The sequence below is a fragment of the Pelobates fuscus genome, chromosome 4 (assembly GCF_036172605.1).
Source record: "Pelobates fuscus isolate aPelFus1 chromosome 4, aPelFus1.pri, whole genome shotgun sequence".
NCBI lineage: Eukaryota > Metazoa > Chordata > Amphibia > Anura > Pelobatidae > Pelobates > Pelobates fuscus.
The window spans coordinates 5,252,745-5,265,152 of NC_086320.1; the positions used below are offsets into that span (position 1 = coordinate 5,252,745).

Consider the following 12,408-nt stretch of genomic DNA (forward strand, 5'->3'; position numbering starts at 1 on the left):
GATATTCAGTATATTTCTGAGACACAATGTTGCAACGATCCGTCTCTCTCCACTTCACAAACCCACAAGAGGTGGAGGGAGGCGGATCAGATATCCCAGCAGTATTGTGACCGCTGTGACTGGCTGTCACAGCGATCACATGTGCTGGGACATCGCGATTTGCTGTTGCTGGTCTGCCCCTGACTCAGAGGGACCCAGCAACAGCGTTAACCCCGCGATCGCCAGCACTGCGCGATCGCGGCGTTAATTTTACCGCATGACGGACGAGGTCCGTCACCCGTTGTTAAGGGCATCCCCAGGATGACGCGGACCTCGTCCGTCACCCGTCCTGAAGGGGTTAAGACCTGCCTAGTGTTTGATAGTGGAGAAGCAAGAGAGCTGTGCACCAACTCGCTAAATCGTTTCCCCTGGTGGAGTACAGACAGCGAGGGCTGCGATCGCACTAATCACCAATGTCACCCGTGTTATGTGGACTGAAGAAGTGCTGACAATCTTTGTTAAAAAACAAAAAACACAGGGCTCCAATGAATGCATTCAGCACCTCAAAGCATTGTGGTTTATTCCCCAGCAGCTATATGCACTGACTGTTTTGTGGAAGCGACGTTGAATCTATTCAAATTACATTAAAGACCAAGAGCCGGGTGTTTATTTTAAACCTGTACACCTCCCTCAGATTGTGAGAGAGCAATAAAGAATACAAAGCCATCAAGTTATATACAGCAGGGCCACAGAAAGTTCACAGCTGGAAGAAACGTTGGTCACTTATTAACGTGTGGAATAAAAGGATATTGCCCTACATCTGGTACGTGAGCTGTATGTTCATATCAGCCACGCAATGCCAAGGAACATCCAGCCCGAACCTGGAATGGTGACATTAGGTGTACAGACGAATGGTGGCATCTGCTCCAGAAGAGAAGACCCAGGGCTGTGTCGGGTGAAAGATTATATCCAAAACTCCGAGATCACGGGTGATTTCATGTCCTCGTAGAACCTTCACTGGTACAATGAGGGGGTTTTGCAGGAGGTCACTGTGTGGCAAAAGGTCAAAGTTTAGGAAGTAGGAAAACATGTACCTCAAAGCAGCTGGACTGAGCCAGAAAGCATTGAAAACAGCAGTAATATTCACTACTCTAGTGAGCTCCTTACTTGTACACCATGCCATGACACACTATGACACTGCCATCATCCGACCCAGACGCAAACAGTGGGTACTGTCTGTGGAAAGACACAGCTCGAAGGGCTTTCTTGTGGTGCCTGAAAAAAAATATAGAGAGTAAACTGAGCCACGTCAGGACATAGGGGACAGAATCAAACTGTAAAAACCAAGATGGAAAGGGAAAATCAGGACTTAGAACAGATAACACCACAAGATATTTCTTCTCTTTACGCCACACTCACCTGAGCACTTTGTATGGTTTCGTGGACAGGTCCATATCAAACCAAGCCAGTTTGGAGTCATAACTTCCGCAGATCAAATTATCACCTGGTTGGGGAAGAGGTAATTTTAGTTACCATGTGTCGGTCAGGCTGGCTCTGGGGTCACGTGGATTATTATGTTAAATGAGTTGCCCACATTGTATGATCAAGGCGATGGCAATCAAGTCCACAGTCCATGATTAAGCAGAAGGCATTGATCGTACTTACCTGCTGGATGCACGGCAATGCTGGACACCCACTTGCAGTTGCAGAGTAGTTTTTTGGCAAGTTCCTGCTTTAGGAGGTTGTATACTCTGACGTATCTCTGAGTGGCTACAAAGAAGAAAGGCCTGGTTGGGTGGAAAAGAACTCGCTGAACTTGCCCTTTGTTTTTACGGAAGGGGTTCTGACTTCGGCGTTTGCTCAGCTGGTGGATAAGAACCTGTGAGTTTCCATTATCAGGCAGAACCACGGCAAAATAATCTCCCTTGGCGTGCCACGTGACCTGCTTCACTGCCTGAAACGTGGAGAGAGGATGTCAATGTGAGGCCCACAGTGCCGAACGGTGCTGAACCACTCATCTCAATGAGAGTAAGATTACATGGTTAATCATGTTTAACTAGGTCGGATTATTTATCCTATATGTTGACAGTATTTGGAATTGGCATTAGAAGAAGCAAGTTTAAGCATTGGACTTTTTACTTATGAAAAAAAAAAAAAGTAAGGTTTGAGGTCAAACCACACAGCAAGGTCTGAAGCCAAGGGGGCAACAACGGAGACCACCTGTGATCGAGGATGAAGCAGCAGATCAAAAGAACAAAGAGTCAACGCATGTCTTGGTCAAGAGAACGAAAGAGAGACAGACCTGATCTCAAGAAAAAAAAAAAAACGCAGGAAACGTTCCACATTAAGAGGGACCTAATGACAGGTCACTCACATATAAAGGCAGAAAGAGCAGTGGGAGGACACTGCGCCAGGCCGTTCCTCACCTTTTCATGATGAATGACCAGTCGCGGACCCTGTTCATACTGAGCCCCCTCACACTCCTCCCACTTTACTAGCTGTTGGCGCTCCTCCTCAGGGGGCTGGAACGCGCTCAAATGCTGGTCAGTAGCGCTGCACAACAGGCGATCACCCAGTCCAGGATTCAACAGAATAACCGATTTATCTCTGGGACAGAAGATTTGGAAACACAGTGTATCACAATGTGATCTAGGGGTTCATGGCAAATTATAGCACAAACAGTACTGTGAAACAGATTTATACAAGTTCATGTTTATATATCGGATGTTATAACTGTACAGTTACTGTATGCGGCGTACAATGTATATATAATTACTGTTTGCGGCGTACAATGTATATATAGCTACTGTTTGCGGCGTACAATGTATATATAGCTACTGTATGCGGCGTACAATGTATATATAGTTACTGTTTGCGGCGTACAATGTATATAGTTACTGTACGCGGCGTACAATGTATATATAGTTACTGTTTGCGGCGTACAATGTATATATAGTTACTGTATGCGGCGTACAATGTATATATAGTTACTGTATGCGGCGTACAATGTATATATAGTTACTGTATGCGGCGTACAATGTATATATAGTTACTGTATGCGGCATACAATGTATATATAGTTACTGTATGCGGCGTACAATGTATATAGTTACTGTAGGCGGCGTACAATGTATATAGTTACTGTAGGCGGCGTACAATGTATATATAGTTACTGTATGCGGCGTACAATGTATATATAGTTACTGTATGCGGCGTACAATGTATATATAGTTACTGTATGCGGCGTACAATGTATATATAGTTACTGTTTGCGGCGTACAATGTATATATAGTTACTGTTTGCGGCGTACAATGTATATAGTTACTGTAGGCGGCGTACAATGTATATATAGCTACTGAATGCGGCGTACAATGTATATATAGTTACTGTTTGCGGCGTACAATGTATATATAGTTACTGTAGGCGGCGTACAATGTATATAGTTACTGTAGGCGGCGTACAATGTATATATAGTTACTGTATGCGGCGTACAATGTATATATAGTTACTGTATGCGGCGTACAATGTATATATAGTTACTGTATGCGGCGTACAATGTATATATAGTTACTGTTTGCGGCGTACAATGTATATATAGTTACTGTTTGCGGCGTACAATGTATATATAGTTACTGTTTGCGGCGTACAATGTATATAGTTACTGTAGGCGGCGTACAATGTATATATAGCTACTGAATGCGGCGTACAATGTATATATAGTTACTGTTTGCGGCGTACAATGTATATATAGTTACTGTAGGTGGCGTACAATGTATATATAGTTACTGTTTGCGGCGTACAATGTATATATAGTTACTGTAGGCGGCGTACAATGTATATAGTTACTGTAGGCGGCGTACAATGTATATATAGTTACTAAATGCGGCGTACAATGTATATAATTACTGTATGCAGCGTATAATGTATATGATTACTGTATACGCCGTACAATGTATATATAGTTACTGTAGGTGGCGTACAATGTATATATAGTTACTGTTTGCGGCGTACAATCTATATAGTTACTGTAGGCGGCGTACAATGTATATATAGTTACTGAATGCGGCGTACAATGTATATATAGTTACTAAATGCGGCGTACAATGTATATAATTACTGTATGCAGCGTATAATGTATATGATTACTGTATACGCCGTACAATGTATATATAGTTACTGTAGGCGGCGTATAATGTATATATAGTTACTAAATGCGGCGTACAATGTATATAGTTACTGTTTGCGGCGTACAATCTATATAGTTACTGTAGGCGGCGTACAATGTATATATAGTTACTGAATGCGGCGTACAATGTATATATAGTTACTAAATGCGGCGTACAATGTATATAATTACTGTATGCGCCGTACAATGTATATAATTACTGTATGCGCCGTACAATGTATATGATTACTGTATACGCCGTACAATGTATATAGTTGCACAATGTACACCCAGCCTCCTGCTGTCTGTTCCATTTGTATGGTTAATATAGGAAATGTATTGTGTGTTGTTTAGAGTTAGTCATTCCACTCTAGTGTCTGTAAGTAGGTACTATGAATGTGCCACAGTTTGCGAATACTCACACACATGCTGCCACCAGAACTAGTGTCTGATTTGGGTTCCAGCTGACGCTCTTCACAGCCCCATCCAAGAGCACACACTTCATGCAACGTCCTGAGCTCACTTCCCAGAATCGGACAGAGCAGTCATCAGATCCTGAGAATTGTAAATCAAACAGCAGATTAAGGGTAGGTTAGTGCTTTCAGGAGAGCCTGGAAAAAGAAACGAAGACCTACCTGACACTAGCCACTGTCCATTGGGGGACACACTGATTGAACGCACCAGGTCCGTGTGACCACGATATACCTAGACAGGAAGGAGCAATGTCAATGGGAAAGAGACCAACAACCAATAGAAAGGACGTGGTGGGAATGGCTCGGTTGCACGAGAGCAGACATTGGAGGATGCAGGGATACAAAGACAGCAATTAAGAACATTGATAGGGAATCTTACTAGTGACTGAAAAGTAGGGAATGGCTGCAGGTCCCGGGGCTTTGGCAGTTTAGGAATTAGATCTTCTGGATTCACATTTACCTGTAAGACAGAAAAACACATATTTAGAGAATTCGAGAACATACAATAAGATTAAACGTCATGGGGGAGTGATCAGAGGAGTGTAAGTCAGACTTAGATTACAGCAGACTAAGGGAACAAGGAGAAGACACACTGGAGAATTGAGCATAGAGGGGGGACCTAAAGAGTTAGATAATGAGAAATAGTCAGTGTGGAATAACAAGGGAAGGGTAGGAGAAAGATGGAGGGATTAAAGGATAACAGTTTGATCTGAAAGATATATTTTAAGAATGACGAACAAGGGATACCACGACAGACAGTGGCACATAGCATTCAATTACCCTCATCTTCCTCTGGCGCGGACAAAGATAGAGATCGAGACATCGCTCAAACCGTTCGTGTATAAAACGTGAAAACGCAGGCACCGCTCTCAGGGATTTGTAATGCTGTGGAACGAATGGCAGCTTTCGATCCTCTGGATCCTGCTGCTCCCACGCCAGACGCTGCACAAACAATGTTCACAGTTACAATTCCATACACCAGGTCTGTGCCCACCGCATGCGCTAAAATTGAGACTGTCAGGTGAGCACCAAACCACCAGTGTTGTGGCAAAATCATCTTAAATTGGGGCAATCCCAGCTTTGTAAAAATGCCACCACAGTCACTTACCTCTTCTTCAGTCATTAAATACTCTGGGGGAGGGTTGTAGGACTCCTCATGCCCGGGTAGGGGCACTTTTGGAGCTGGAACATGCATCTTGTGTCTCCCAAGGATGGCATTTGGATCCTCCTGTGCCCATAGGTCATAGTAACTGGCAGTTTCTACTTTGGGCTTTCTGGGGCGGATCCATCCCATCTTTATAGCATGGACCAGCTTGGACACCTTATAAACAGGAAAAAAAATATATATTTAGAGAGTCAAAATGTACCTCAGAGAATCCACATCCAGATTTAGAACAACAATCATATACAAAGAAGAATCTCTAAAGAATAGATAACTAAAACAGACAGAGCCACAAAGAATGACACAGACTAAAAGAGAGAGAGCGCCACGAGGAATGACACAGAATAAAAGAGAGCGCCACGAGGAATGGCACAGAATAAAAGAGAGCGCCACAAGGAATGGCACAGAATAAAAGAGAGAGAGCCACGAGAAATGGCACAGAATAAAAGAGAGCCACAGGGAATGGCACAGAATAAAAGAGAGCCACAGGGAATGGCACAGAATAAAAGAGAGCCACAGGGAATGGCACAGAATAAAAGAGAGCCACAGGGAATGGCACAGAATAAAAGAGAGCCACAGGGAATGGCACAGAATAAAAGAGAGCCACAGGGAATGGCACAGAATAAAAGAGAGCCACAGGGAATGGCACAGAATAAAAGAGAGCCACAGGGAATGGCACAGAATAAAAGAGAGCCACAGGGAATGGCACAGAATAAAAGAGAGCCACAGGGAATGGCACAGAATAAAAGAGAGCCACAGGGAATGGCACAGAATAAAAGAGAGCCACAGGGAATGGCACAGAATAAAAGAGAGCCACAGGGAATGGCACAGAATAAAAGAGAGAGCGCCATGAGGTATGGCACAGAATAAAAGAGAGCGCCACGAGGTATGGCACAGAATAAAAGAGAGCGCCACGAGGTTTGGCACAGAATAAAAGAGAGCCACAAGGAATGGCACAGAATAAAAGAGAGCCACAGGGAATGGCACAGAATAAAAGAGAGAGAGCCACGAGAAATGGCACAGAATAAAAGAGAGAGAGCCACGAGAAATGGCACAGAATAAAAGAGAGTCACGAGGAATGGCACAGAATAAAAGAGAGAGCGCCACAAGGAATGGCACAGAATAAAAGAGAGCCACAAGGAATGGCACAGAATAAAAGAGAGCTACAGGGAATGGCACAGAATAAAAGAGAGAGCGCCACGAGGAATGGCACAGAATAAAAGAGAGAGCGCCACGAGGAATGGCACAGATTAAAAGAGAGAGCGCCACGAGGAATGGCACAGAATAAAAGAGAGCCACAAGGAATGGCACAGAATAAAAGAGAGCTACAGGGAATGGCACAGAATAAAAGAGAGCTACAGGGAATGGCACAGAATAAAAGAGAGCGCCACGAGGAATGGCACAGAATAAAAGAGAGCGCCACGAGGAATGGCACAGATTAAAAGAGAGCGAGCCACGAGGAATGGCACAGAATAAAAGAGAGTCACAGGGAATGGCACAGAATAAGAGAGAGAGAGCCACGAGGAATGGCACAGAATAAAAGAGAGAGAGCCACGAGGAATGGCACAGAATAAAAGAGAGAGAGCCACGAGAAATGGCACAGAATAAAAGAGAGCCACAGGGAATGGCACAGAATAAAAGAGAGCGCCACGAGGAATGGCACAGATTAAGAGAGAGAGCGCCACGAGGAATGGCACAGAATAAAAGAGAGCGCCACAAGGAATGGCACAGAATAAAAGAGAGCCACAAGGAATGGCACAGAATAAAAGAGCCACAAGGAATGGCACAGAATAAAAGAGAGCTACAGGGAATGGCACAGAATAAAAGAGAGAGCGCCACGAGGAATGGCACAGATTAAAAGAGAGAGCGCCACGAGGAATGGCACAGAATAAAAGAGAGCGCCACGAGGAATGGCACAGAATAAAAGAGAGAGAGCCACGAGAAATGGCACAGAATAAAAGAGAGCCACAGGGAATGGCACAGAATAAAAGAGAGCGCCACGAGGAATGGCACAGATTAAGAGAGAGAGCACCACGAGGAATGGCACAGATTAAGAGAGAGAGCGCCACGAGGAATGGCACAGAATAAAAGAGAGCGCTACAAGGAATGGCACAGAATAAAAGAGAGCCACAAGGAATGGCACAGAATAAAAGAGAGCCACAAGGAATGGCACAGAATAAAAGAGAGCTACAGGGAATGGCACAGAATAAAAGAGAGAGAGCCACAAGGAATGGCACAGAATAAAAGAGAGAGCGCCACGAGGAATGGCACAGATTAAGAGAGAGAGCGCCACAAGGAATGGCACAGAATAAAAGAGAGCCACAAGGAATGGCACAGAATAAAAGAGAGCTACAGGGAATGGCACAGAATAAAAGAGAGAGAGCCACAGGGAATGGCACAGAATAAAAGAGAGCCACAGGGAACGGCACAGAATAAAAGAGCCACAGGGAATGGCACAGAATAAAAGAGAGCCACAGGGAATGGCACAGAATAAAAGAGAGCCACAGGGAATGGCACAGAATAAAAGAGAGCCACAGGGAATGGCACAGAATAAAAGAGAGCCACAGGGAATGGCACAGAATAAAAGAGAGCCACAGGGAATGGCACAGAATAAAAGAGAGTCACAAGGAATGGCACAGAATAAAAGAGAGAGAGCCACGAGAAATGGCACAGAATAAAAGAGAGAGAGCCACGAGGAATGGCACAGAATAAAAGAGAGAGCCACGAGGAATGGCACAGAATAAAAGAGAGTCACGAGGAATGGCACAGAATAAAAGAGAGAGCGCCACAAGGAATGGCACAGAATAAAAGAGAGCCACAAGGAATGGCACAGAATAAAAGAGAGCTACAGGGAATGGCACAGAATAAAAGAGAGAGCGCCACGAGGAATGGCACAGAATAAAAGAGAGAGCGCCACGAGGAATGGCACAGATTAAAAGAGAGAGCGCCACGAGGAATGGCACAGAATAAAAGAGAGCCACAAGGAATGGCACAGAATAAAAGAGAGCTACAGGGAATGGCACAGAATAAAAGAGAGAGCGCCACGAGGAATGGCACAGAATAAAAGAGAGCGCCACGAGGAATGGCACAGATTAAAAGAGAGAGAGCCACGAGGAATGGCACAGAATAAAAGAGAGTCACAGGGAATGGCACAGAATAAAAGAGAGAGAGCCACGAGAAATGGCACAGAATAAAAGAGAGAGCCACAAGGAATGGCACAGAATAAAAGAGAGAGAGCCACGAGGAATGGCACAGAATAAAAGAGAGTCACAGGGAATGGCACAGAATAAAAGAGAGAGCGCCACAGGGAATGGCACAGAATAAAAGAGAGCGCCACGAGGAATGGCACAGATTAAGAGAGAGAGCGCCACGAGGAATGGCACAGATTAAGAGAGAGAGCGCCACGAGGAATGGCACAGAATAAAAGAGAGCGCTACAAGGAATGGCACAGAATAAAAGAGAGAGAGCCACGAGAAATGGCACAGAATAAAAGAGAGCCACAGGGAATGGCACAGAATAAAAGAGAGCGCCACGAGGAATGGCACAGATTAAGAGAGAGAGCGCCACGAGGAATGGCACAGATTAAGAGAGAGAGCGCCACGAGGAATGGCACAGAATAAAAGAGAGCGCTACAAGGAATGGCACAGAATAAAAGAGAGCCACAAGGAATGGCACAGAATAAAAGAGAGCTACAGGGAATGGCACAGAATAAAAGAGAGAGAGCCACAAGGAATGGCACAGAATAAAAGAGAGCGCCACAAGGTATGGCACAGAATAAAAGAGAGAGAGCCACGAGGAATGGCACAGAATAAAAGAGAGAGAGCCACAAGGAATGGCACAGAATAAAAGAGAGAGCGCCACAAGGAATGGCACAGAATAAAAGAGAGTCACAGGGAATGGCACAGAATAAGAAAGAGAGAGCCACGAGGAATGGCACAGAATAAAAGAGAGCCACGAGGAATGGCACAGAATAAAAGAGAGCGCCACGAGGAATGGCACAGAATAAAAGAGAGAGCCACAAGGAATGGCACAGATTAAAAGAGAGAGAGCCACAAGGAATGGCACAGATTAAAAGAGAGAGAGCCACAAGGAATGGCACAGAATAAAAGAGCCACAAGGAATGGCACAGAATAAAAGAGAGCCACGAGGAATGGCACAGAATAAAAGAGAGAGCGCCACGAGGAATGGCACAGATTAAAAGAGAGAGCGCCACGAGGAATGGCACAGATTAAAAGAGAGCGCCACGAGGAATGGCACAGATTAAAAGAGAGAGAGCCACGAGGAATGGCAGAGAATAAGAGAGAGAGCCACGAGGAATGGCACAGAATAAAAGAGAGAGAGCCACGAGGTATGGCACAGAATAAAAGAGAGAGAGCCACGAGGTATGGCACAGAATAAAAGAGAGAGAGCCACGAGGAATGGCACAGAATAAAAGAGAGAGCCACGAGGTATGGCACAGAATAAAAGAGAGAGCGCCACAAGGTATGGCACAGAATAAAAGAGAGAGAGCCACGAGGTATGGCACAGAATAAAAGAGAGCCACGAGGTATGGCACAGAATAAAAGAGAGAGAGCCACGAGGTATGGCACAGAATAAAAGAGAGCCACGAGGTATGGCACAGAATAAAAGAGAGAGAGCCACGAGGAATGGCACAGAATAAAAGAGAGAGAGCCACGAGGAATGGCACAGAATAAAAGAGAGAGCCACGAGGTATGGCACAGAATAAAAGAGAGAGAGCCACGAGGAATGGCACAGAATAAAAGAGAGAGCGCCACAAGGTATGGCACAGAATAAAAGAGAGAGAGCCACGAGGAATGGCACAGAATAAAAGAGAGAGAGACACGAGGTATGGCACAGAATAAAAGAGAGCCACGAGGTATGGCACAGAATAAAAGAGAGAGAGCCACGAGGTATGGCACAGAATAAAAGAGAGCCACGAGGAATGGCACAGAATAAAAGAGAGAGCGCCACGAGGAATGGCACAGATTAAAAGAGAGAGCGCCACGAGGAATGGCACAGATTAAAAGAGAGCGCCACGAGGAATGGCACAGATTAAAAGAGAGAGAGCCACGAGGAATGGCAGAGAATAAGAGAGAGAGCCACGAGGAATGGCACAGAATAAGAGAGAGAGCCACGAGGTATGGCACAGAATAAAAAAGAGAGAGAGCCACGAGGTATGGCACAGAATAAAAGAGAGAGAGCCACGAGGTATGGCACAGAATAAAAGAGAGAGCCACGAGGAATGGCACAGAATAAAAGAGAGAGCCACGAGGTATGGCACAGAATAAAAGAGAGAGCGCCACAAGGTATGGCACAGAATAAAAGAGAGAGAGCCACGAGGTATGGCACAGAATAAAAGAGAGAGAGCCACGAGGAATGGCACAGAATAAAAGAGAGAGAGCCACGAGGTATGGCACAGAATAAAAGAGAGAGCCACGAGGAATGGCACAGAATAAAAGAGAGAGCCACGAGGAATGGCACAGAATAAAAGAGAGAGAGCCACGAGGAATGGCACAGAATAAAAGAGAGAGAGCCACGAGGTATGGCACAGAATAAAAGAGAGAGAGCCACGAGGTATGGCACAGAATAAAAGAGAGCCACAGAATAAAAGAGAGCCACAGGGAATGGCACAGAATAAAAGAGAGAGAGCCACGAGGAATGGCACAGAATAAAAGAGAGAGAGACACGAGGTATGGCACAGAATAAAAGAGAGAGAGCCACGAGGTATGGCACAGAATAAAAGAGAGAGAGCCACGAGGTATGGCACAGAATAAAAGAGAGCCACAGAATAAAAGAGAGCCACAGGGAATGGCACAGAATAAAAGAGAGAGAGACACGAGGAATGGCACAGAATAAAAGAGAGAGAGACACGAGGTATGGCACAGAATAAAAGAGAGAGCCACGAGGTATGGCACAGAATAAAAGAGAGAGAGACACGAGGTATGGCACAGAATAAAAGAGAGCCACGAGGTATGGCACAGAATAAAAGAGAGAGAGCCACGAGGTATGGCACAGAATAAAAGAGAGCCACGAGGAATGGCACAGAATAAAAGAGAGCGCCACGAGGAATGGCACAGATTAAAAGAGAGAGCGCCACGAGGAATGGCACAGATTAAAAGAGAGCGCCACGAGGAATGGCACAGATTAAAAGAGAGAGAGCCACGAGGAATGGCAGAGAATAAGAGAGAGAGCCACGAGGAATGGCACAGAATAAAAGAGAGAGAGCCACGAGGTATGGCACAGAATAAAAGAGAGAGAGCCACGAGGTATGGCACAGAATAAAAGAGAGAGAGCCACGAGGAATGGCACAGAATAAAAGAGAGAGCCACGAGGTATGGCACAGAATAAAAGAGAGAGCCACGAGGTATGGCACAGAATAAAAGAGAGAGCGCCACAAGGTATGGCACAGAATAAAAGAGAGAGAGCCACGAGGAATGGCACAGAATAAAAGAGAGAGAGCCACGAGGTATGGCACAGAATAAAAGAGAGAGCCACGAGGTATGGCACAGAATAAAAGAGAGAGCCACGAGGTATGGCACAGAATAAAAGAGAGAGAGCCACGAGGTATGGCACAGAATAAAAGAGAGAGAGCCACGAGGTATGGCACAGAATTAAAGAGAGAGAGCCA

The 12,408-nt window shown here is 45.1% G+C and overlaps 1 protein-coding gene across 1 annotated transcript in view; it reads right to left on the bottom strand.

Moving 5' to 3' along the window:
- Nucleotides 1–623: 623 nt before the first annotated feature.
- The window catches only part of BOP1 (BOP1 ribosomal biogenesis factor), a 58,545-nt gene continuing 46,760 nt past the window's right edge, over nucleotides 624–12,408 (bottom strand). The window contains exons 7-16 of the mRNA XM_063450927.1: nucleotides 5,727–5,939; nucleotides 5,399–5,560; nucleotides 4,998–5,078; nucleotides 4,781–4,850; nucleotides 4,568–4,700; nucleotides 2,406–2,586; nucleotides 1,645–1,933; nucleotides 1,399–1,483; nucleotides 1,147–1,254; nucleotides 624–1,028 (exon numbers count right to left, since the gene is read on the bottom strand). Coding sequence (XP_063306997.1) covers nucleotides 875–1,028; nucleotides 1,147–1,254; nucleotides 1,399–1,483; nucleotides 1,645–1,933; nucleotides 2,406–2,586; nucleotides 4,568–4,700; nucleotides 4,781–4,850; nucleotides 4,998–5,078; nucleotides 5,399–5,560; nucleotides 5,727–5,939 — 1,476 coding nt within the window. The 3' untranslated portion in view covers nucleotides 624–874. The remainder of the gene's footprint in view (nucleotides 1,029–1,146; nucleotides 1,255–1,398; nucleotides 1,484–1,644; nucleotides 1,934–2,405; nucleotides 2,587–4,567; nucleotides 4,701–4,780; nucleotides 4,851–4,997; nucleotides 5,079–5,398; nucleotides 5,561–5,726; nucleotides 5,940–12,408) is intronic.